Below are 25,935 nucleotides of genomic sequence, written 5' to 3' on the forward strand. Positions count from 1 at the left end.
GTGGCAGCAGCAACATCGAACGACTCGTCTTCCCAGAGTTGTGTCATCTGGCTTGATTCAACAACCGCGGCCCTGATACGCATCTGACACGGATCTGACACGCGCAACGCTCGGATATATGCTGTGATTGTAGCGGAACTGAACGCCGGGCTGCAGCCGGGACGAGGCCCATACACCAGCAAACAAGTGAAGCTGAAAATGGAAAACCTCAACAAGAAATACGGTAAGTGCGACCTTTACCGAACGATGCTCATGCCATCGGTTCTTGGCGCTGTTTTCATAATGCAGCTGAACTGCTTGAGTCAGCCTAGCATGTGCGGCAGCAGCATGTGTTGTCGCTGGAGCAACGCGTCGATTTTCTTCGCCGTCGCCGCACAGTTCTGGAGTGTCGAAAACGATCTTGAGAATGCATTGTTGAGGTAGTAAGGACTCGAGAGTAATGTCCTCAGGCAGGAGCAGCATACGCAGCACTTAGAATCTCCGCTCGTGCACGCGTGCACGGCGCTGCATGCGAACTTCGTCTTCCTCGTTACACACGTGTTGTTCGTCGTTTTTATTTGCAAACTGCGAGCTGCAGAGCTGACAGCATTGCTGTACGCGTCGCTATTTCTGGTCACCTGCTAGAGCAACAATGTAGTTAATTGAATTTCTAGATTTATTTCATATTTCTTTACCAGGCTTCACTGTGTACTAGCAGCATTTGTGAAGTAGTATACACAGTGCAGCCTGGGAAAGATATATGAAAGAAATAAATCTAGAAATTAACCAAGTAAGATATTGCTAGAATGACAATAGTTGAACCATAATGCACAATAATGACTTCAATTGCAAAGCAGCAACTATCAGGATGTAGTTTAGCCACATTGCAAATGTAAATTGCATGCATTAATTTCACCAGTACCTGTGCATATGCATTAGACACTTATCTATGAAATTTTATTCTTGCATTGAGAATGTGTACAGTGAAGCTTAATCCACTGAGAGAAATGCTGTGATCACAACCTTCAAATTTTTTTTAGCAACACATTTAATAGCTCACATCATTTTTATTTGTCCAGGCAGCTGAGGTGGACAGGCACTTCAACTGGGTCGCCTGGTGTCTCATGGATTTTCTACTGGCAGCTCGTTTCCTCGGCTGCCTTCCCATCAACGATGATGGGCGAGTCGAGGAAAGTTTAGAGGTAATTTGTGATTTATACCATTGCGTGTAATCTGTCGTTCAGATCACTTCAGAATTCTATTGCTGCTCATTTCTCAGTGCGGAACTTATACTCATTATAAAATGCTGGTCAACAATAGATAATAACGAACAGACTCAAGCAGTTGTATAAACCACTCCCACAAACATGGGCACTGGCCTCCACGTCTACATTTTTGCCTTGTGCTGTTGTTCTTTGTCATGAAACGTGAACCAACTAGCCAAGCAACTCCCACTGCTCGTCCATAAATCCTTGTTTTTTTCTAGCAATTCTACATATCAGTAGTTAGCTGGTTGTCTCCCCATATACTTAATGTTATCATGCCAGAGAAAAGACCACTTTGTTGTACAGGGAGTTCAATGTGCATTGCTGGTTTAGGTTACGTACTTTTTATTTCGGGTGGAAATCATGTCAAAAGGCACACACTGCGGATGGATACGACTTAAGACTCTAGTAAGATGAAGTTATGGTACGCACCAGAATTTCGGTGCCTTTATTTGCGTGATATATTAATATTGCTAGTGCTGTATGACAATTCATCTTTCACACCTGTGCACATGCAGCCTCACCTTCATCCTTCTCTCTTGTTGATACTCATCTTCGTCCATTGATTCTATTAGCAACTGGACTTGAATACAGTGGAGTAATACAGCAACCTGTGGATCATAAGCTGTTATTGCGAACTGTTGTTTCTCTACAGGGACACTGAAGGGAAGTAGCAAAGAGATAATAAATTTCTATGTGATATCTGTAACGTCCAAGTAATTCAATAAAACAAAGTGGCGGTCTAGTTGGTGATTCACACTTAGAATGAGCGACAGCGTAAAGAAGGTCAACCACAGAAGAGAAGCGTTCTTTGTGTCGTGTCCTTTTCTGTGGTTGTCCTTTTTTGCACTGTCTTCGTTCGAAGTATTTAAGTAATATCTGTATTGTATTGCGTTTTTGTCTATGAGCTCTTTGTGCATGCTTTCTGTATTTATTGCCATTTCACATAAAATACACTCAATTGCAGGTTCAGTGCTGTCTGTTCCTTCTTTCTGTATCATCCCATTTTTCGTGCTGTTTTTAAGCCTTGAATGATGAACCAACTGACCCAGCAATCCTTCCTTTGGAAGCATTGGACAGATTTGGGAAGGGGGGGGGGGGGGATGTAGAGTAAGCTACTCCCACAACCATGGGCATTAATGGCAATGGGGAGTGGAAATGGCACTTGCGTCTTCAAATCGCAGCACCTAGATGTGCCAGAGTTCGCACCTCACTTTCCATGTACTTCTGTTCAACTCAACCTCATCAGCTCGGTTTACCCTAGGTCATGCCCCACATGCTTGCAAATGTTTAACATATTGCTTGTTATTGACATTGATCACTTTGGTATACTGTCTTGTTCAGCTGTTCATTCATTTATTTATTTGTACATACTGCGAGCCATAACTTGTGCCCAAGCAGGAGTGGCACACAATTATAAAAGTCATAAAACCATTAGCCGCAACAGCCACAAGTCACTTAAAGGACATAAAACCCAACATTAATCACAACACCAACACTAGGAGCCGTACAAAAATTCTCCAACTCCTTCACAAAATATTTTGAGTCACATAAACCTAAAGGAAGGCGATTGCACTCCGCAACAGTATTCAGGAAAAAATTGAACTGAACCCATTGGTTCATGTGAAAGTTGGGGCTAGGGAATGCTGATGTACATGTCTGGATCTTCATATATCTATTTAGTTACGTTCAGGAAAACAAAAATTTGAACCGCTGCCTTCTTTCCAGTATGGCCATCACAAGATTGTGTTTTTCTAATATATTGTGGAAGCGGATGATTGCTCTCTTTTCTGAGATGATAACATGTTGTCTTGTATGTTTCATCATGTGCAGCTGCCAGTTGTCAATGAGGAACCAGACGGCGCAGGAGTGCTCCTGTCATGGAAGGACAGCCTGCCTGAAGGAAACAGAAGAGACGACCTCTCACAACTTGCGGCCAGCTCCCCCATTTGCAGTGCCAGTTCTGCAGTACCTGTACTGCAAAGCACAGGCAACAGCAGTGGCGACACAAGTAGAGCCAGTGCTGGCGTAAGCAGCAGTGCCACAGCAGGGGCAAGCAGCAGTGCCGGTGCTGGCACAAGCGCCAAAAGAAGGGAACCCCAAAAGAGCCACCACAAGCGACAAGGATCTGCTATAGAGCAGCTACTTGCCGTCCATAAAGGAGAAAGCGAGGCACTAGCAAAGGCCGACCGCAAGGCACACAAAATGCACAAGATAATGGTGCGCCCCCAGAAGGAAGCGAATGCCATAAATGCAATCATGATGCAACTGCTTGCAAAATTTCTAGACAACAAAGAAAATAATGACTTGCTCAATAAAGAGTGATCAAAACAGCTAGATGTTGTTTGATTATACAGCATGTGATGAGATGAAAGGTCTTTTACTGCTGAAAGTTTTGTATTGTGTTTTAAACAGTGAATTGTATTGTGCGGGCTGGCTACCGTAGTAGCTTGCAGTATTAGTTATTAACAGAGACCATGCATACACTGCAGGGGTACACAAGTGCAATAATCAAACAAGTCTGTTGCAAGTACAATGCTGCTGCTCTCGCAGTAACACTCCACCTGCTTCTCCACTCAGAACCAATGGCTATTGCATGTTCACCAGGAACTGTTTGCTACAAGGCTGATATTTTTCTTGCAACATAACTGGTTTTCTTATAGAGTTATAGAACAGTGGGGAATATTGACAACAGCAAAATAGTAATGACATGAAATTGTTCACAGAAAGCGTACTTTGGTTTAACTAGTTGGAATGGGAATGTAATGAAATTTATCACACTGTAAGTCTTTCAAAGCTCTTACCATTGGGTCGCATTTACGTTTCATTTTTGAGTTTGCTTTGTGTGTGGATGATGTGTGCAAAAATATGAAGCTTCCACCTGTGACCAACATGATTTCGTTACCTTCATGAGCAAAAGGCAAAAATTTTTCGCAACTATTGCTTAACCTTTGACTAGATATAAAATGTTCACTGTAATATGATTGTAAGTACCAACAGCTTTTTTGGTCAGAGGTATCCGCTTCCATTGGGCTAGCATCAGGTGCATGCAACAGCCTAGTGAAAAAATATGGTGATAGCCAGGGGGCCCTTATTGGAAAGGTCTATATAGTGAATGCATTTCATTCACTATACTGCTTTCAGAATAAAGTTAAATGGCACAACGGAACAAACACAGGAAGACAGAGAGACAGAAAAAGTGCCACTGCTGCGTCTTCCTGTGTTTGTTCCTTTGTGCCAATCAGCGTTGTGATGACCCAACTAGCCCAACAGCAAGTACTTCTGCTTTCAGAAGTAGGAGTGCAAGACTAAAAGCTTGTACTGCTTGACAAGGTACCAACAAGTCGCTGATTGGCAATGCGGCAAGACGATGGCCAGTTATACACGAAAATTATAAGCAAACAGCAAGTGATAGAATAGCAGCCAATACGCAGACCATGTGACACAAACGTAACAATGAAAAAGGTAGTACAATGGCAATGAAACAGCAACATAAACAGCAGTGCTAAACAAGAATGAATCATAAAACTGGAAACCTCATGCTGGCATTTTACTATCGTCTGTGAGCAAACTGTTTGAATAAAGAGATTTGTTTACAGGAAGTAATGAAATCTTCATTATTAGTTCATTAGAGATGGTTGCATGTAGGTGAAGGTTTGTTTGTCATAAGGAGTACTAGTAGTTGGTACGAACCACTTTGTTTTGTAGTTTAACAAGAACCAATAATTAACATTAGCTATATAATGCAAGACTATTTTCTGAAAGCCTGGCCACGACGGTGGCTTTTCAATGGAGGTGTAAAGCAAGACGGTCGTGTACTGTGCAAATGTCAGTGCATGTTAATGAACCCCATGTGGTCGAAAAATTCTGCAGCCCTTCACTACGGCATCACTCATAGCCCAAGCCGCTTTGGAACGTTAAACTCCATAAACCAAACCTATTTTATGAAGAACATGTAGGTTACGAAAATTACACTAGTTGTAACCCTCATAACCTTCACCCCATAGGGAGTATGCATCATGTGCGTGCAATGGTAGCCATTTAAGGTGAGCCGAACCCAGAGTCTGCTCCTTCAATAATGTGTGCGTAGCTCTGTTCAAGGCTGTTCCCTCTTGGTAGAGGTGTCCTTCTTAGCTGCTCTTGAGTTCCCCACAGACTGGGTTCTAGCTCAAGGCAAGGTGCTTGGCCAGGGCGCCCCAACAGCCACACCTGACGTCCCTTCCCGGTTGCTTCTGCACACCGGCTGAGGCCGCTTTTCATCAGCGCTTTGCACCACACCAAACTAGCTTGAATCATGGCGGTCAATGAGCTGCTCACAAATGTTGTACAGCACACAAGCAGCACGGATCACATAACTGACATTGTGGATGTCATATTGAAGGCCCTCCAGCACCATTCTAAAGCGTGCCTTGACACGTCCAAAAGCATTTTCGACACGTCTGGCACTCGGCAGCCAGTAGTTAAAGGTCTGTGAGGGGGACCCAGAGGCACCTGGAAGGGGTACAGCTTCATCAGGTGCGTCTGCAAGGGGAAAGCTTGATCACCAAGAATTGTGCCAACTCCCACACATTCAATGAGCTATGTTTCTTGTCGGAACAGCTCGCTAGCCAGAGTAGCTGGCAGTCGAGACTTCTGAAACAGTGCCGGGTCATTGTTCCTACCAGGGCTCCCAACATTCATGCATAGGAACCTGTATGTGTGGTCGACGACAGCAAGTAGAGCGACACTGTACCACCCCTTATGATTGTATTATTCAGCAGCTTCTTGCTTTGGGGGGGGCACACCTCGATATGACAGCCATCCACTGCACCGACACCTTGAGGGAAACCACAGACTACTGTGAATTTACACATGTGCTCGTAAAGCTCAGCTGGTGTTGGGAAATGCACAAATCGTGCTTCTAACTGCTCCACAACTACGCTGCAAAATTCATGAAATATTAAATTTACTGACACAGTGCTCACGCCAAACAAGTTGGCAGCAGTCCGCTCTTCTCCTGATGTTGCGAGGCGGTACAAGCCGATCGCCACGCATTTCTCCAGCGGAATGGCTTTCCGCATGTTGGTATCTTGCCGGCTCATGCTTCCACAAACAGCCACCGTGCACCGGAATGTGCTGCGGTTGATCCGAAAGTTTTCTCGAGTCCGCTGTCCGGAAGGTGCAGAAGCGTGGTCTTGTACCACGAGTCTGGGCACGGGTACGCCGACAGATCACGGACGGACAGGTGCGCCACCGCCAATAAAAAGAGCTTCGGACGCCCACGGTGTCACTTCCTCGTCTCTTCAAGCATGACAATTTCAGCGCTCAGCGCCAGCATCTGTACGCGCAGGCGTTGTAGCGCTACCTGATGCGCCACGAACGCAGCCCAAAATTGAGCGTCGCCCTCGTTCACGACAGGCCTGCTAAGGGCCAACATAGGCTTGACACACAAGACGTCCGAAGGATCTTAACTACACAAGCACAGCACTCACTGTGAAAGAAAAGCCACGAAAATAAACAACGATAGCAGTGAGCAGTGATGCGTCGCAGCGAGCAGTCACGGGGAAAAGAGGCTGAAGTAGCCAAAGTAGAACGCGCAGTCGGCTACGAAGTCGACTGTGACCATTGTTTAGAACTTATTAGATTTCGGCTAACGACAGACAGCCACAAGCACAAAGAAAAAAGTCTTTAAGCCGGCCTTAGTACAAGAAACAACGTTTTTCCTCTTATGTGTTCTTTTCAACGTAGCCCTGTTTAATAATACGCCTGAGAGGGCGACGTTTTAACTTCAATGAGGCGAGTATCACATGATCTGTTTCGTCGCACTAACCGAGATGGCTTAACTGTGTGTAAGCGCGGCGAACTGCAGTTAACCCTAACCGCGGTTAAATGCCTGAACTGTAGTTAAGCTTAACCACGGTAAAGGCTGCCCGTGTAAAGAGGGTATTAGCCGTACAAGTCTCACGATCGTTCACATAATAAGCGGGAAAAAAAATATGAATTATTTAGCGTCCTCCAATATCTGGTGACTTTCTCGTTCTCTCAGCTTGTTTGCGACCAAGTTTCACCGACCACTGCTGCATCAATGCTCGCTGTAGGACAGCGGGACACGTGTCCCACTTGCTTCAAGTGGCGGCAAACGAAAAACGGTGCACACGTAATGAAAGTTATTTGCGTGCTGCATACTATCAAATCATGAAACAAACTATTGCAGTGTTTTTATCTTTTGCTAATAGGCCTCGTTGGTGTTTTGTTTGTTTTTGGCGGGAAAAATTTCGAGAAACTGCTGAGCTTCTGTCTTTTCCGTCACTCAACTCTCACAATACGTCATCAAGAAATTTTCAGTTCTAATGCAAGTTATTTGATATGTACCAAAGACTGAGGTACAGATGCGAACCACATTTAAAGTCTTTTTTTACGAAGACATTGGTACAACTGTGTCCCCGTTCTTTCCACAAAACTAGTGGTCTAAATGGCTTAAAAGTGATGGTATTCAATTCCTTGAGATACCATTTGTAGACGCGTGAGACACGCACAGAGCTTCCGCCTTATGAAGCGTTAACCTTGGAACAACCCGAAAGCCACGGTTTCCCTCACATTCTCCCACGGTGTGTCTAGGCACCGAGTACGACCCAGCTGGCAACCGATGCAAATAATGGCTCTGTCCGGTCTAGCCGCTTGCTCTGTGCCCTCGGTCGGGGAGCCAAGTCGCATCCGTCTCCAGACTGCCCAGTACCCTTCGCAGCCAACCCCCAAGCGGAGTGCCACGTTGCTGCACGCTTGCACCCTTTCGCGGCAATAATATCCTCACAGCTCTGCTCCGTCCGCAAAGCATCAATGCAGTGCCGCTCTGCAGGCGCTCGATCAAAAAGCCCCCGAGTGCTCGACTCGAATCCCGCAGCGGCTGCACCGTCGTGCTCCAGTGGTTGGTTGCCTTCGCATGTGGACACACACCAGGACGCGAACAGAGCGACGAACAGGACAAGGTAGCCCGCGTGGTCCAACCGCCGCAGCCAGCCCGGCTGCAAACAGCGGCGTCGCGCGCCACGCGGACGAGCCCCCGGACGAGCGAACACAATTCGCGGAGTGCCCAAAGGCGGATCTTGGCCGCTCCCCCCCCCCCCCTCCCGAAAGAGGCGAGGTACTAAACTCCGTCCAAGGGTGACTCAGCACCCAGCAACGCTTCGCCCGCTCCCGCCACGCATTCCTCTCGCGCGTGGTTTTCCAACACGGCGGCGGCAGGGACGCAAGGTGACCCCCGGGTCACCGCCGTCCCTCTTCGCTCCGGCGGCGGCACCTGTGCCTGTAGTGAAAGGGGGGAGGGGGGAGACTCCCCCCACCCTTGATAGCTGCAAAGGTGCAGGGAGCTGGAGGTACAGCGGCCGCCTTTGTTTTCCAGACGCAGGCGGGGGACCGCGGACAGCTCCAGTGGTAAAGAGACCTGCGCGCACACACACATTTCTTGCTCGCAGTCAGACCTAAGCACAAAGAAACTGCAGGCAGCGATAGGTTGCACGCCCACAGGCGGCAGTGGCCAGCCTCTTGGCAGTGGCAAAAAATATAACTTCCGAAGCGCGCTAACCGCCTTTGCCACTACCGGCTGCGTACACTTATTGGGCACGCACCGCGCGCGACGCGCTTTAGCGCTTCCTCACAGCACACACAACCGCTGACGGGCTCCAAAGGCGCCGAACCGTACAATCGGCTCTAATGGGGCTCGGGACGGCAACGCTGTTAGCGAGGAGAACCTCAAAGCATCCGATCATCGCCAGGCGAATTTTTCCACCAGAGACGCTTCGTCCGGAACATAACGTGTTCTTTTGAGACCGGATTCTACGGTACGGAGGGTGACAGGAAGATTCAGGAGCGTTTTGCAGCACGCTCTGAACGAACGTCCCGACGTGCGCACGGTAGACGCAGCGTTTGCTCCTTTCTTCAACGGACTAACTCCAGGCGATGCACTGATTTGATTCAGTGTTGATCTGACCCTGCAAGTGTGTTTTCTGTGGTGGACGTACTGCTGAAATCCCCAGGACTCGTCGAGGGCGAACTAGTACTTGGTAGAGATGGGCTTCTGGATTAATGAAAGCGAACAGCTCTAATTAACGCAGACGCGAATAACCATCCGGTCGGTGAATATGTTAGCAAGTCTGTGTCCTGGCTAAACCGCCTCCCCGATTTTTTTTTTTAAGTGCGAAAGTGCACAAGTGAGTTCCAAAGTGGGTTCCAAGAACCTCACCGCCCTGGTGTTATCAGCGGAGCAATCTCAGGAGGGAAGCCATGAATGAAATCTTGAAAGTATGCCCTGTGGCACATGAAGAGTTCAAAAGTGAAGGTTAACCTCTTGGATGAAGGCATGCGGCGCAGCGATGCGGTGCCCCAGTGCCGGCGTTCCAAGCCAGGAGGTCCGCTTTACGAACAAGTTGGCGCTGCCGTCGGCAGGCAGGAGCAAGGCGACGGAGCAGTTAAAGTACCTTTATAAGGCCACCGCACCGAAACCGAAGAGTATACGCCTGCGGGATCCCAACTTACATTAAAGGAACTCTGAACAAATTAAGGTCGGCCTGCGCCGACATATTATGGCATTCCAATCAGAAAGAGGCTACCTTCATTGAAGACGAAGCTTTTATTTATAGGGCAACTTTCGAAGCAAACTGCGATGACATGAATACATCCCTCACCAGATCTCTGAGGCTAGGCTACAGTGCCATAGCCTTGGCGTCATCAAACATCACAAATGTTAATCGAGTTGAACAAAAATACTGGGATGGAAGACGCGAATACGTCTTCTGCCGTCGAATGAAAGTCAACCGGGCCAAAAGGAAGGCCAAACAATTGAATTGGTTCCAGCTGTAATCAACGCCGCTTCGAAGGGACCCCCTCCAACGCGCGCCAGGCGACGCAGGGTGACATTCCGAGCTGCTGAAGCCCTCGTGCGCAGTCATTCCGACCCACAGCGCGGTGGGCGAAGCGATGCGACAGAAGAGGGTACGCGACTATTCATAAGCGGCCGCCCGCTGGGACGGAAAAATCAGCGCGAAGGCGGCCGCGCCATCACCATGGCCCAGAGGCCGCTGTAAGGTCGAGAGACGTCAAGGGCGCCTCGATACATGCTACGCTGCGTGGGCCGGGTTTGCTGGCAAAGTCCGATGCCGTTAATGCCAGGGATGAGAAGAGGCGGGACCAGCGGTGCACAGGCCAAAAAACCAGCCTGATGGCTGTGCGTGAAGTCAGAACGCGCATAGTCGGCGAGTCCGCACAGTAACCGACAAGCGAGTGCCCTACGCAGTACCGCGTAAATCACGCGGACGAAATTATAATTCTTCCATGAAAATGAGCGAGACATTTTGGAGCCGCTTTTGAAGCCCGGGCACTCTGCGTTGGGATCAGCCACTGCGTGCCAGTCACTAAACCGATAAAGAAAAGCAAACAAACTTCAGGAACAGCAAATAGTTTTCCTTTCAGACAAAATCTGAAGTCTCCCAACACATAAAAAGAGGCGAGAAAAAAACAGAACAAGAATAAAACCCCAACACAGCAATGCTGAGCGTCCCCGAACCACGTTCATCTGAAGTTATCAACATGCAGCGACTGTGGTAGAACGCCCTGTGCTTTCATTCACCGCCTAACGACTTGCCACTGATGGAGGCAAACTTGTTTCCAACCGATATTGAAACTATATAACAAAGCTCAACCGAATTTAACCGTGATTTGTGAAGTGCGCGCCGCAGATCCACAGACGTGCACCGCCGTACTAGGACATTACCTCTCGTCTCCACTTCATACACGGAGTAGAACACTTGAAGCGCAGGGCTCAGCGCCCCCCCCCGCTCTTCCCAGAAGTAATGTTCAAGGCAAGGGAATGCGTAGTGCTGCACAGACTGCGACCAGGAAGTGCTTTTCGCATCGTCTGGACTGCACACCAGTTGCGGCTGCAATCATGAGAAGTCGACCACAACACCGGATACTTTCGCAGCTCATCCTCCTGGCCCGTCTCCATTGTGAACAAATACTACACAAATGCCGCCATTATTTCGTATTAGTAAAAAAAAAAAAGTAACAAGGTCGGCGATTCGCGGCCGCTGTCGCAAGGTTCCGAGTCCCAGCTAGGAACATACATACCGTGCTGCTCTCATCTATAGGCGTCCCTGAAGGCACTCACCGAGCGACTGCATTTGCGCCTACCCGTCACACGGCTCTGCGCGATGTACTCCGCCGTCTTCGAAAGCGAGGACAAGCATCAGCGCCGTACACACTCTGGTCACGCCAGACAAAACAACGCGTGACTGGTGCCTGTCTGCTTCTGCAGAACGGGGTAAAAAAAAAAAAACAAGTGAGCAGCGCTATATTTACGCCGCTGCATTTCCGCAACGCTCTCCCACGCTGCGTTCTGCCCAACTGCCGCAGCCATAATGCTTCTGTCGCATGCGACCGTGGCGGCATGTGTGGCTGGCGTGCATAAGCCACAGGTTTCGTGCCAGACCCACCAAAGCTCGAACTATGCACTCTGCTTCGAACCCGGGCCTCTACAAAAACGCGTACATTCCGCCAGCGATCTTTTTTGTTTCTTAAGTCCAGCAGCTCGCCAAGCAGCCGCTTGCATGCACGCAGGTGCTCCCGCCGTGTCCCCGCGTCGGCCGGGAAGTCCGAGTGTAACCGGAAGAAGGCGCGGGTTAACAGCTTCGACCAGTGATGCGCTGTACGTAAAGGGTCGTCCATGATTGCTGTCCCGTACTCTTTCCTGCTTTGTTTACAGAGGCAAAACCCCGCCCGTTACATACAGGGGTTTGCATTCAGCCATTCTTCCAAGCAGCTCTTTGGGTAGTATTCGGTACAGAATAACGTTTTCCTACTGCTAGTGGCCTAAAGCTTGAGTTGCGGCAGCAGTCTAATTTCTTGGCCCCAAAACAGCTGATAATAATAAACAACTCGCGACGCGCCAAGAATTAATTACTGCTCCGCTACGGGGCACACGGGTCACGCTTCGACGCAATCCCGATCAGCCTGCCAAGCTATTGCCAAGCGAAAGCTTTCATGAATCTCCATTTATCAAAGGCGCAAGTCTTTTTGGGGACATTCACTGATGCCTACATAACGCAACGGTAAACTATCCGACTTTCTGAAGCACGTATGCACACACCAAGCTGCAGCAGCCCGCGGCGTGGAGACATCACTACGAACATTACGCATCCGGATACACGGCAATTCATTCGCATTACGACAGAGAGAAGCTTTTTCAAACGCACCTTCCACCAGCACCGGCTTCGCATGGAGTGCAAAAAGTCACAGGTGTAATGAGATATTACAGACATCTAGCTCCACCGTACGGTAAACACAGCAGCTACAGCAATTGCTACCGTACGGCAAATGTGGCTTGGAAAGCCTGGCAACGGTAGCAACGGCAACGCGTTACCGCAGGTGCCGTACGGCTGTCCGACACAGAGAAAGCTACCTATTTTCGCTCCTCGCGAAAAATTCAAAAGGCAGCACGCTACAAGGAAACGCGAGGTCTGTTAGACAAGCGATGCGAAAGCCCAGTTCCACGTAGCAAGGTGTTTCACGGATTTCAGGCGCAGGAAAAGAGCGCACTTTTCGAGGAAACAGTTCCCCCTCGCATTCCGCCGCGCTACGCAAGACGCAATACAATGCATGCTCCACTCATCCCTGCTTTCCAGTGCTCGGCGGCCCTGGCAAGCAACACCGCAGGTTCGACACGTCGATGAGGTTTCATAATGGGACAGAGGGGAACAGGACAAAAGCGCCGCTTTTCTTCCACAGCGCGTGGAGAAGGTTTTGTTGCTTGGGGGAACGCGGTGAGTCCCCAGCCCGACAGGCAGCGGAGGAAAGCCAGCCCGTCTCGGCCGTATTTCGGCTCCCTAGGTGCGCGGGGCCGATAAGGACGGCAGTAGATAGGGCAGGCAGCCAGCGGCAGAGCTAGGATAGGCAGCCTCCGCGAGGAGGGGATCGCGGTAGCTGCGCAGATGGGCTGCCCGCTCGGTGCGCCACTTGCAGAAAAGGGGGGGAGGGGGGGGGGAGGGGGGGGGGGGAGGGGGGGGGCGAAAAACCGCCCTTCACCGGGCCACGCAGCCACCGACGCGCATGCAGAGCACGTTTGCATTTTAACGATGGGGAATGTTTTGACCCCCACACCAGCTCTAGAACCGAGAACGAAGACGACGCGTTTACAGCGGCAAGGAGGAGCTCCGGGTCGAGCAAAGTGAGGCTGCGCGGCTCGACAACATCCGCCAGGCACTTGTACGCGCAACATATCGCGAATGGGCATGTATAGAGTCACTAAATAAAGACTTAGAGCACCGGCACACTTTTCTCCTATTGTTATGTGCCGCCGCCACGATCATTGGTCAGTTTGCATCACGTGATATTTGTTTACACTGCGACGGTTCATGGGGGCTGCCATTTTGTGGCTTATGCGTTTTCAGTCGGGCAACTGTGGTAGTCCTAGTGCTGCGACGCTGCGAGTGCTGCCGGTGACCGACTCAGTGACCAGGGTTTCCGCGCCTCGCAGCATTTGAGCTGCACAAGAGCATACGAGGATGCCGTTTTGCTGCGTTGTTGGCTGTTTCAACTCGCAGAATGATGGAAAACGCTTACCGTTTGCACCTGAGCGGCTCCATGCCGTACGGCTACGATCCCCGCCGCAGCGCAGGGTGGCTAATAGCGTTGTTTACAAAATGGCCGGGCCAAAGTTAGCGGCGAGGTCGCCGAAGCGGCAATCTGGCAACAATGATAAACAACAAAATGGCCGCCCCTGCTTACTGCCGTGCTGCAGTGACGGTACTCTAAGTCTTTATTTAGTGACTCTAGGCATGTAGAGGGACGGAACCAGTTGCTCACTAGGAAAGAGAAAAGTGGATGGGTGCGCGTCATGAGGGAAGCGATGAATGTGGGGTCAAAAAGAGACAGTGCAAAACGCGCCGCAGAGCCAGACTGCGGATTATTTCGACTACCCGAGGTTCCCTAAACATCTGCGCACAGAGAATGGCAGCTGGTGCAACCGCGGCACTGGTTGCTACCCCAGCACGCAAGCTCAAACGTGACTGCGTGCGGTCCAAGTCGCGTACTAGTGAAAACCGTCGACCACCATACTCTTGTCCGTTTGTAAGCTCAGCGAAAAAACCAAACTTCTGTTGAAAACTCAGTCATACACTTTAAGACAAGAAAAAAAGCACGAGGGGAAAAAAACAGTCCTTAACTTATACGTATAAAGGCAAATTCCCGAGACATGTAAAATCATAGAAAACACCTCACACAGCCAGCCCAGTAGAGAAATGTCTATACGGGGGCAACACCTTTTGGCCGCCTAGGTAACGCATGGCAACTATTCAACGCCTAAAATTCTTCCTTATCACCACACACAATGATAACGCAAAAATGGTCCACACTTCTAACGCCTGTTTTATACCGCTGTCACACGGCCATTCGATGGCCCTCGAACCGATAGTCTATTGAGCAGTATAATTGCTGAAAACTAATTCAACTTGAAAATATGAAGCTTATTTTTCAGGCCGCGCCGCAAAGCATGCGGCAAACATTACTATTGCTGCCGGTGACACAGCAACAAGACAGCAGCTTCTTGAAAAGTTCAAGAGTGCTACTGCAACTTGTCCACAGCAACGAAATCAATTTCAAGGGTGATTAACTGTTACCATGACGAACACACTTTTCGTTTATAACTTTCTCAAATAAAACTTGTGGGCTGATTGCTTGCAAAATTGCTGGCTGCGACGGTGGCGCCGCGGCACCTGGGCGCACGATGATAGAATCTCTCGACGGCGACCGAGTCTGCCATGCAGCAGCGGCACAACTCATTCGGTCACGACTGAGATTTTCGAGGGCTATCGACTAAATAGCCATTTAAAGTGCCCGTGTGACAGAGGTGTTGCTCGCTCGTGGAACGGATAATATTGTTACGACAGACAGTCGCGAGGCAAAGAGGGCGCTGTTGTGTCGCGGTGCTGCCGACGAGGAGGAGGAAATTGCAGCTAGTGCTAGGGTGACCTGGTTTTTGTCTACTCACTAACTGTAATAATATTGTGCGAAAAGCACAGTTTTGTTGCAGACACTGTAGTCTGCGGAGCAGGAGATTTGCAGTTTTGGTCCCGTTAAATCCCTTAAATGAAGTATCGAAATATCTCCAGTTCCTGAAAGCGGCATTGAAATATTATACTGCACAGCATGAAATATCCGCCAGATCCCGTACGCCGCACCGTGAGATTTCTTCAACGAGACGAGGGCTAACTTTGCTGGAAAGGAAACAACCTCGGGCTCGTTAAGTGTCAAAAAGCGATACAACTGTGCACTCGACAAACACCAGGAAAGACGCCTTTTTTTCTTGCAAACACGCCACCACTTTGCGACCTACCGAAATCTCCAAACACAAGGATCACGAACAATGCAAAAACAGGTGTGTGTGTGTGTGTGTGTGTGCGTGTGTGTGTGTGGCGCGGCCGTACCAGTACGGACCGGTCGAGATGTTCCCCCGCGACATGCGCAGCATCAGTCGCGGATCCATGCTGCTGCTGCCCGTTGGCGCGTAAAGCACGGGGCTGACTCACGATACTACTAGCCGCGACCGGAAAAAAAAAACGAACGCAGCACGCGCCAAAGCGTTCGCGTCACGTAAAACGTCAATCATTCAAACGCACAGCCGTTGACTAAGCGAGCCCGGTATCGATTCGTACCAGCCGCGCTTTCCATCGTCGCTTTCCGATAAACAGCTACTCGGCGACGCGAGACAACGCGGGCCTCCATCACGCCACGTGCAAGTGACGGGACAGCGCCGATTCACGCGCGAATCAAATCGCGGCTGATAACTGGGGAGACCCGATAGGGCGCGGATCGCCGAAAGGGAACGATTACACAATGCTAACGAAATTACAATACGAGCGCCGGTTGCAATGGGGTGGCGCAATCGACGCCACCACTTCACGGCGCTGAGGGTAAAGCGCGCGATAAAAATTAGGAAGCAAAATAATCGGCGGATTTATCTCGGAGGAACGGAAAAAAAATGGCACACAGGTCGCACACCAACGACGATATGTTGTTCGACGTCGGCAACTAGGAGATAGTTTCCGCATTTGCTCGAACGTAAGTCAATTCCCTTATTTCCTAGAATAAACCAAAAAATTAACCCTTTGACACGCTATCCACACAACTGCGTACTAAGAAAACTCCCAGCTTTTTTTTTTTTTTTTCTGAGAGCAGGCTGCACCTAGCAGTGATTTTTTTTTGTTTGAGGTGGATTTCGCATCTTTTACGTCCCAATTAGGTTTGGTTTTGCGGAGTTTAACGTCGCAAAGCAACCCAGGCTATGAGGGACGCCATAGTGAAGGGCTCTGGAATAATTTCGACCACCTGGGGTTTTTTAACGTGCACTGACATCGCACAGCACACGGGCCTCTAGAATTTCGCCTCCATCGAAATTGGACCGCCGCAGCCGGGATCGAACCCGCGTCTTTAGGGACAGCAGCCAAGCGCCATGGCTGAAATTTTAGCACTGAGCCACCGCAGCGGCTTTACGTCCCAATTAGGGCAGTTTTTCATGCCATATTGCTAACGCAGTAAATGATACTTGGCGAACCAGTGAGCGGGATAGCACGTCTCCCGCAATTTTTGTGCAGACACATCCTCCCGCTAGTAGTTTTCTTTTTTTTTAATTTAAGGCGTAATGCGCACCTTCGAAATAGAGGTTAGTTACGCGATCTTTCGGGTGTCCGTGAAAATCGACGGCCTTTCGATGTTGCTATTTTCAGCAATCATGGCCCTTTGTGCGATATTTTGTACATCCCTGCAAAAAAAAAAAAAATTAACCCTAGTATTTTGCCCTGGAAAACTAACAAACTGCATTTCTTGAGGCCTGAATAGTTGAGAAAATATTTCTTTTAAATTGAAACAAACAATCGAAGGGTTCACAACCAATTCCGAACAGTCACACAACGCAGTTTAGAATCATCTAGCTGACACTTCCTTTAACTCGCCGAGCACATTCGGGTGCGATACGGCAACGACTCCGACTTGGCACGCGCAATGAGTCACTACGCTCTCGTCACCACTGCAAGCGGCTCTCGGAAAAAAGGCATACACGCAAAATGTGCGTCAGGACACTTGCTCCGCGACCGACCCGCTCACCTTGAAATAAGGAAAGGTACCTGGACAACGCCCGTTACCACAAGCACCGTTCCTCCAGGCTGTGCATACGCGGTGCATCGAGTGCCCCCTTTCCACACACGAACGGAGGCGCAGTGGTCGCCGCTGTCGAATATTCAAGTGGCCAAAAATACCCCGGCTGATGCGTGCCCCTATCGCCTCGTCAGAGCTGGAGGAGTCTCTGCAATCACGACGAGATGGCAGACTACGCTCCCCGAGATGCACGATGCCGGCTCTGCCACTCCCCTTGAGAATACGGCAGCAGAGATGGAACAACGGCAAAGTATGGGAACAAACATACGAGGGCGATGCTGCGCTGAAAATTGAAATTTTACCTCGGGGCCACGAAACGAAGAACATCTGCATCTTCCTTTACATGCTTGTAGCGTCGCGCAAAAAAGCCACCTTTTTCTTCGACAGGGCCACCGATGACGTAATGATGACAGACTGCACTTCAGGCTCTGATGGCCCATGCCTCTATAAGAGCTCGTGAGTCAGCCTGTCTTCACTCCTTTTCAGCATTTGCACATAATGAAGATTTTCTGCGCAAGCCTGTTTTTCTTTTGATTTTTTTTCCACTGCACCGCTGGGTTGATGCCAGAGGTCCCTCAGGCGATTATAAAAGCTATCAAAAGCGTGCCAGTTCCAAACAAGACTGCACTTCTCGGTGCAGCGTTGCCCTCGTCTGCTTGTTCCTTCTCTGCCGTCGTTCCATCTGTGCTGCAGTTTTCCAAGAATGCACCAACTAGCTCAGCCTATTGAACACTAAAAGCCGATCCGTCACAGCACAGTCAGAGAAGCACACCTTGGAACGTGTGTGCCCGTCCTCAAAGAATAAATTTGTGCGCAACAAGAACAGCAAAGCGGAAAAGTACCCATATTCTGTCCTGCACAGTACACCACCGGAGTCCCTGCTGCTAGAGGACGCCGCGGTCTTGCAATCATGGCGGAAGAGCGAGTAGAGACGAGAGGCAAAGCAGGGAAACGGTCGAAACAGAACGCGCCTGTCTGTCATGGTGGCGCTGTGCTCGCTTCCTGCTCAACGGAAAGTTACAACGTCGGGGCATCCGCTGCAATTTCCTCGCTGTACACACGGCACAAAATAAAGACAGCACACAACGACGGGCCTTACGCTGACTCGGCGTCTGCATAAAGAACCTTATAGGTGTAGCCGTGCTGGCGACGCAGGAGCCTCCTTACATTCCGCTCTGCAACGTATGTCCACAACGACTGCATGCGCAAGCACCGAGCGAACCGCACTAGGCGTCAGCGCCTGCATCACGTAAACAAAACAGGAAGTAAACGGAACAGCCTGCAGACACATGAGCGGTGCTGGAACCTCCTCGCTACAGACAGCGCGACAGTGGCGTCAAGGCGCCTCCGCGTGGTCTCCTTGCAACGACCAGAGAGTGTAGTAGTACAATAGGCGCCCGACAAGCTTCCAGAGCTGTGTGGTCGCGGAGAAAGCGTCACAGCACTGACAACTGAAGCAGACCCGCCATTCCTTTCCTTCATCGTTCACCTTTCTCACTGAACCGACCCGGTTATCAACGTCGACCAGTTTGCTGCGTGCCTTCGAAAAAATAAACGCGCGCGAGGAGAAAGAGGCTGGGCAGGGGAAGCGAACCTCATTCCAGCGGCTCCTTGACTCACTGCGACCAATGTCCCGCACAGCCGCTACACAAGCGCCAGCCCAGAGTTCGACCAACTAGGTAGGGCACATCGGCCGCAGAAAAATAAAGAAGCAAAAGAGTGTCGTCCTCGAAACGAGAGCAGCGCTTCGCGAGGCGGTCATCAACGAACGTGTCGAATAAGCAAATAACTGCTTGGCTATGCATCGCGTACCACGCTGTTCGCTCATCAAAATTCATCCGCCGATGGTTTCCTTCCTCGGCGGCGTTCCCGAACAATGCCCCGCCGCAACGCATGGGCGAGAAAAGGCGCGCAGGACGCGCCGTCCGCGATTCTGCGCGCTTTTTTTGTGAGTGTGTGTGCCAGTTTGCGCGACAGCCTGATACACAAAGCAGTCACGACCGAAGGATTCTGCAGCGGTTAGCCGCCGGTCATGACAAGCAGGCCAGGGGCTGGCAGAGAAGGCCGAAGACTTCGGTCCCAACACAGAAAAGTACTTTAAGCAATAACACTCGGGAACGGGCACAGCTTTATCGGTGGCACCGCACCCGCCACCAGGGACTCCGCAACTATTTTCTTTGTGTGTGTGTGTGTGTGTGTGTGTGTGTGTGTGTGTGTGTGTGTGTGTGTGTGTGTGTGTGTGTGTGTGTGTGTGTGCGCGCATGCGCGTAGGGCAAGACTCAAGTTTATTTTGTTGTTTATTTCATGTTTCGTTTACATCTTAAATTACATATTTCTAGTTAATTTTTCACTGTTCAAAGGTGTATTTGTTGATACACATCAAACTTGAATTCCAACGGCCAGCTTTTTAACCATGAACAAACTGCACTGAAAAAGTTTGCACATAGTCTGTCTTAGTTCTGCTAATCATGCTCATGAACAAAGGTCAGCCAATCAACGACTTCACTTAGGAGAAGACTGGTTTAGGTTACTGATACGAAGTGCTTTACGACTGGCTACGAAGCCACCTCGCTCACCCCCACTCTGCTTTACATTACTAACGCCCTAGAATTAAAGCGTTCCTGAGAAATCTGATCACAGCTTAAACAGTTGGAAAATGGGGGGGATGGGGGAACCGCCCCCTTACCCCCCCCCCCCCCCCCCCTCATTCTGGTGTACCTGACAGGCAAGATGAAATATGGATGGGCACTGTATATGGTAAAGGACCAGGACGAAAATTGACTTCTGGACTGATAAAAAATCCTGTACATATGTTATATAGTCTAAATAGAATACTTGTATTTGTACCTCTCATCCCCCTATCCTTTCTGCCTGTCCCCTCAACTCCATCATTTAATTTATCCAGTCTGCCTGCTATCCATTTATCTACGCTGCCCCAGCTCAGGCGCTTCCCGTAGCGATGGCAGATGCGGGGCCCAGCAAAAATCTTTCCCTTCCTTTTCATAATTATTTTTAAATAAACCACTACTACTACTACAGATAAAGAGCCTCCTAGTTGTGCTAAACCGACACAGCGTTGGCTAAAAACCATGTAACACAAGCACCTGCTCTTAACGGTAAGAATGTCTAGCCTATCCCTCCTGCTAACTCACCTATGCGGGACAGGGCATTTTTCATGGTCCTCAGTGTGGATTTGGTGGCATATGCAATGCGTACAGGATCTCTTAATGTGCAAGCGCACCCTGGCAATGGTCCACTTTATGCCTCATACGTGCACCACAAATGTCGCACATAACGCAGTGTTTGCATGTAATGCACAGTCTTGCGCGTTCCTTTCTGCTTATCTGTCCAGATGTGCCTCCCCAGGCAACAAAGTTGATTATTTCAAGCATCGATATGCACAGATGTTGAGTAGACGCACATTCACTCCATTTGACAGGATCGACTGCCATTTCGCCGCTAAACGAGGAATCATGGCGGTGGCTATCAGTACCACAAAGACATCTGTGAATGGGAGTAGTATGGAACCTGGTGACACTGTGGCAGACAATGCAGCCTCGCTTTTCTTGGGTTGCCATCGGACCCATTTTTCGGGAAAGCGAGCGGTACTGTAACGGCATCGAAGCGCACCAGACTTGTATCAATGGTTTACTCAGCAATCGGGTTTATTCAGCCATGGTTTACTCAGCAATTGCCGTCGAGCCGTGTCCGACTGTATGAAGTGCGCGTACCGGCACTGCCACCGGAAGTTTCGAGTCTGTTAGCCCAAAGCAGAGCCCAAACACAGGCGTAGCTCGTTAAAAAAAAAAGGGGGGGGGGGGGGGGGGGGGGGGGAGGAGTATATCAACGGGAGGATGGCGAGCAACACGAGTACGCGGCGAAACGACGATTTGGTGGCCAAATCTATACAGGCCACAGACCAGCCTCGAAAGGCGCGCACTCCAGATCACGGCTCCGGAAATGGCCAGCTTATATTTAGACGCCGGCAAAGCTAATTACCGCCCACGGACAGCGTAAGATATCGACGCCGCGCTCGCGTATCACACGCCGGAGGCGGCCCTCAGAAGAAAAGCGCCTCGAGGCATCGTCATTATCGCGGCCGTGTCTCTGACAGGTGATCCACAATAGAGGGCGACGCAGAGTGGCTGCTGCGCGGTGGCGCCGGTCGTTGCCACCTGACGCGAACCGGCAGCGCGGTTCAGACGACGGTGAAACGCGAGGGTGGGGGGGCACCTAAGCTGGTCTCGCTCGAACAGCGTCGCTTCCTAGTCGCCGATGCAGTCAGGTAAAGCGATTGAGGCCCAGCGGCAGCGCGGCCTACGAGGTATGCCGCGCTGCCGCTTGACGTCGCGCTCATTGCGACTAACGAGCCTCACCGGTCGCAGCGCGCGAGCGGCGAAAAACGCCGCGTACCGTGTGCACGCCTGTCGGCCCTTTCGGGCACCGGCGCAGCGCGGGCTGCCCACTCGGTGCCCACGAGGCAAACGCAAGGTCGCGCTGGAATATCATGAATACGAAACGAACCATCGACCGCTCAGCGAAAAGCAGCACGTCGAACAAGTTTGTCGACGACCCCCGGCTTCGCTTTCCCGAAGGCGTCGGCCAGCCCCGGAGTCTGTCAGCGCCGACCGCGATCGGCGGTTCGCGAAACTCGGGAGAGCCAGGCGCCACGGTTCCCAGAACCACCAAGAACCGACACAACATACCGCCGGCAGAGACTGGGGGTCCGCTCGGCAGGCGACACCCAGTCTCTCCACGAGAGTTGTCAAGACAACGCGTGCGGCTCTCGCTTGCAGAGAGCGAGGCACGCACGACGTTCACAGAAAGACATCGCTTACCTGCGCCGAAAATCCAAATCGCGAATCCGTTCATTGTGGGTGCCGAGCGCCGCGCGTTGTCATTATTATAGTGCCGCAGTAGCCTCGCTGCTTGTGCGTCGCCGCCGACCGGCTGTCACCTCACGAGGCAGCCGCTCGTCCGTTGCATGCTCGCCCGTCGTGTCCGCAGTGTCTATCGGCCGCCGACGCCGCCGCCGTGCAGGTCCGCACACACAACTCTGCCACGCACCGAAACACCACCGCCACGACTCGGGAGGTGCCCGCAGCCAACAACGCGTCTCTCCCGCCTCGACCACACCTGCCGCGCTCGCCGCGAACCAAAAGCAGCCGCAACCGGCCCGAGCAAAAGTTTTCTTCGCCGAGCGAGGCGGCGCCAACGTCGGCAGGTGGCGGCACAGCTCCTCTTTGGCCTTTTTTTTTTGTGTATGTGTGTGCATGCGCTTGGGGGCCGGCTCTTTCGCCGCGCGTTGCTGGCGAGGGCAGGAGCCCACGTGACCCGTGAGGAGGGTGGCTCAGGAATGTGGGTTGAGCCGCGGCGAAACCTGCACGGCGGCGGCGGCGACCTGGCGGCCGCGTCACGAAGCGCGGCCGGCAGGCGTTTGAGATGCTAGCTGCGCGGGCCCCCCGCTCTTGTCTTTACTGCGCCGGCATCCTTGCAAGAGTCGGAAAAGTGGCCCGGGGCATTGCGTGCGCTACGCGAGTCGCAATTTCGGTGTCCTAACACCGCCGCACAGAGCGCGTGCGAGTCGGGAGGTCAAAGCGGTGCCGGCTACATTTCTGTTTGCCAGAGAAGTGTTTTCGTGCGCGCTCGTTACAGTAGCAGGCTGCCTTCTGACATGGCAACGCGAAACGGTTTTACGCCTGCAGCGCGAAGCTTGGCTTCCACCGGCTGGGTGGTGTGTATGCTCAGTTTGTGGTAGAGTCATTGGAATTTGTGGCAGGGAAAAAAAAATGAAAGAAAGGAAATTAATTGCCACACAATGAAGCGCTGCTATGCAGCGCAATTTACTGTCACTCGGCGATCCGGGCGAGAACTGCATTTTTTTATATACCTCGCTCTATTCTTTCACATCTGCTCTCTTTCCGCGCATAGAGTATTTCTGTGAGCAGAAACAGTTTACGGCGTTATCGCCGCGGTCCGCACACATGCGCTGCTGACAGCCAGCGTCTGAAAGCGCCTCACGCCATCTCTCGGCGGCTAGCTGCGCAACACCGCTTGACACACACAGCTGCCGGTTAGAGCGCTGAATGGTTCTTGTCTCGTTTGTTGAAGCCGTTGTAAACAGGAACTGTCTGGCCTTCTTCAGACAGCCTTCTCTGCGCGCTGCAATGTCATTTGGCTTCTGAGCATTGACATCTTCTCAGTCCATATCTTGCACTGAACAGACATATGTAGACCCTTTGGCAAAAGCATAAACACCAGAAATGTTTTCTTCTGAGCCACATCGTACCACAAGTAGGGACCCAGGAACAGGGAGGGCAAGCGGGGCTGTCGCCCCCCCCCCCCAACATTTTTCTAAAGGGGGCAACGCCCCCCCCCCCCCCCCCCCCCCCGTCTCCAATTGCTTGCACTTGGGTAAGATTTCTGACAATCGAAACACTTCAGTTCTAGGACTTTTTTAATGCAAAACACAGTGGGGCTGAGCTACTTGGCTTCGTGGCCAGTTGTAAAGCATTTCGTATATGAATATCCTGAACCAGTCATGTCCCAACAGAAGTCGACTGTCTGAACCGTGAACATGATCAAGATTAGCAGAATTTAAACAAACTATGCACAAACTTTTTCAATACAATTGATCACATCCTCGTGCGTAAAGCTTCCCATCTATAAAGCTTCCCATTTAAATTCGTTATATATTGCCGTGAATATATTTTGCCCCGTTTGTTAGTTCGCACTCAAAACCGCCAGCACGCGGCTTTATCATTTTGTTTTGTAACGCTTACCTCCATTGACCGTGGCGTGCAAATGTTTCCACATTTTTCCAGATTGTTGTAGTTGCTGTTGGTTCTTTATCTCGAAGGTTCCTTGCCAGCTTTAGATTGAGCGCGGCCAAGAACTGCAGGCATTCAGTTCGACGACCGCCGAACACGCTTGTGGCTATCGCCTCCGCCGAGTCATTCAGTTCTTAGCGGGCGCGAGCTAGCCCTTTAAACAGTTTCTTTTGGGAGCCTTTTCGTTGTGTTCCTGATTGCTGGGTTGCCGCCACCACACAGTGACAACTTGCATGAAAAATTAAAAAATATATTATGTAAATGAGCATTAAATAAATAAGTAATAAAATAAGCTCGAAGTCTTGCCCCCCACTAAGAAAAAAAAAAAGTTCCGGAGTCCCTGACCAGAAGGCTTCGGAGCAAAGCTACTGGGGCTCCAAACTTCTGGAAAAGGATGTGCTTTGAATGCATGTTAGTTGAGTACGTCGTGGGTAAGGAATTGAGTGTTCACGAGTTCACTGATGGTACCGATATATCCATTTCGCGCAAGGTACACTCTCCTTCAGCAGTACTCTTTAGCATCCGCGTTGCTACGGCGTGAAATAGACTTCTTCCATATATGATCCTCTCAACCCCCCCCCCCCCCCCTTAAATTTCTTCCTTGTAACCACAAATACACGTCGTGACAAAGGAAAGGAAAGCATAAGATGGGAGAGGTACGTGGGGCCGGTCGTAATCGACGCAGATGTAACCTGACACCTCTTTTTTTTTTCCGGCCTTGTTCTGACCTTATACGTAGTCCAGCTGCCAGCTTCGACTACAACTGCTTGTGGGGAAAAAGATTGGCCTGCTAATGTCGCGGTCAATACGTATATTTGCACTAACAATGCACTTTCGAAATCTGTAGTATCCCCCCCTCCCCCCAATGTGTCATCACGACCTCTTGACCAAACACAGGCGGCGGCGCGACCCACGGTGCACCCCGCTGCTCCGGCTGCTTATTTGTGGTTCTGGTTTCGGTTTTACGGGTGTTTACCTTCCCAAAGCGACTCAAGCTATGAGGGACGCGGTAGTGGAGGGCTTCGGAAAATTCCGACAATCTGGGGTTTTTCAACCTACACTGACATCGCGCAGTAGACAGGCCTCCAGCATTCCGCCTCTATCGACATGCGACGGCCGCGGCCGGGATCGAACCCGCGTGTTTCGGGTTAGCTGCCGAGCGCCATAATTACTGAGTGACCGCGGCGGCTTGCAACAGAGGAATATTGTAGTCACATTATTCCAGTGCATCTATGATACAGAAGAAAGTTTTGTAAGGCGATTGAAGGGGCACTTACGACAACTCCAGTCAATTTTTGTGCCTAGTAAAAATTTATTCTAAGGCCCTCTCTGGCTATGTTGACGTTCATTCGTCAGCGAAAGACGGATGCATTACCGCCGATAAAATTGTATTTAAAAATCTTCCCGCCAGTCGATTCAAACTTGTGACGTCCCTATCGAAAAAAGACTGGCTACCACTGTTTTGATGCGAATGGTGGTGTAGCGTAGCCTCCGGGATCCGTGAATAAATGTCGGTGTCGTCGTCGCATGCATTCTACTAGCGTAATATAATGCGTTTTTTTTTTTGTCTTTCCTAGCTTATAAAAGCTCCGTGTTCGGTTCGAGTGGCCTCTTTGTTAATGCAACGCCGTACCCTATCGATACAGGCCAGCATTTATTTTTTCTCGCTAATCATTCAATTC

At 50.5% G+C, this 25,935-nt stretch overlaps 1 protein-coding gene across 1 annotated transcript in view; it reads right to left on the minus strand.

The window, feature by feature from the left end:
• crb (cell polarity complex component crumbs) overlaps window positions 1-22,621 on the minus strand; it is a 275,406-nt gene extending 252,785 nt beyond the window's left edge. The window contains exon 1 of the mRNA XM_077650465.1: window positions 22,262-22,621. Coding sequence (XP_077506591.1) covers window positions 22,262-22,295 — 34 coding nt within the window. The 5' untranslated portion in view covers window positions 22,296-22,621. The remainder of the gene's footprint in view (window positions 1-22,261) is intronic.
• Window positions 22,622-25,935: the final 3,314 nt, after the last annotated feature.

Source organism: Amblyomma americanum, chromosome 1 (assembly GCF_052857255.1).
Source record: "Amblyomma americanum isolate KBUSLIRL-KWMA chromosome 1, ASM5285725v1, whole genome shotgun sequence".
NCBI classification, from domain to species: Eukaryota; Metazoa; Arthropoda; class Arachnida; order Ixodida; family Ixodidae; genus Amblyomma; species Amblyomma americanum.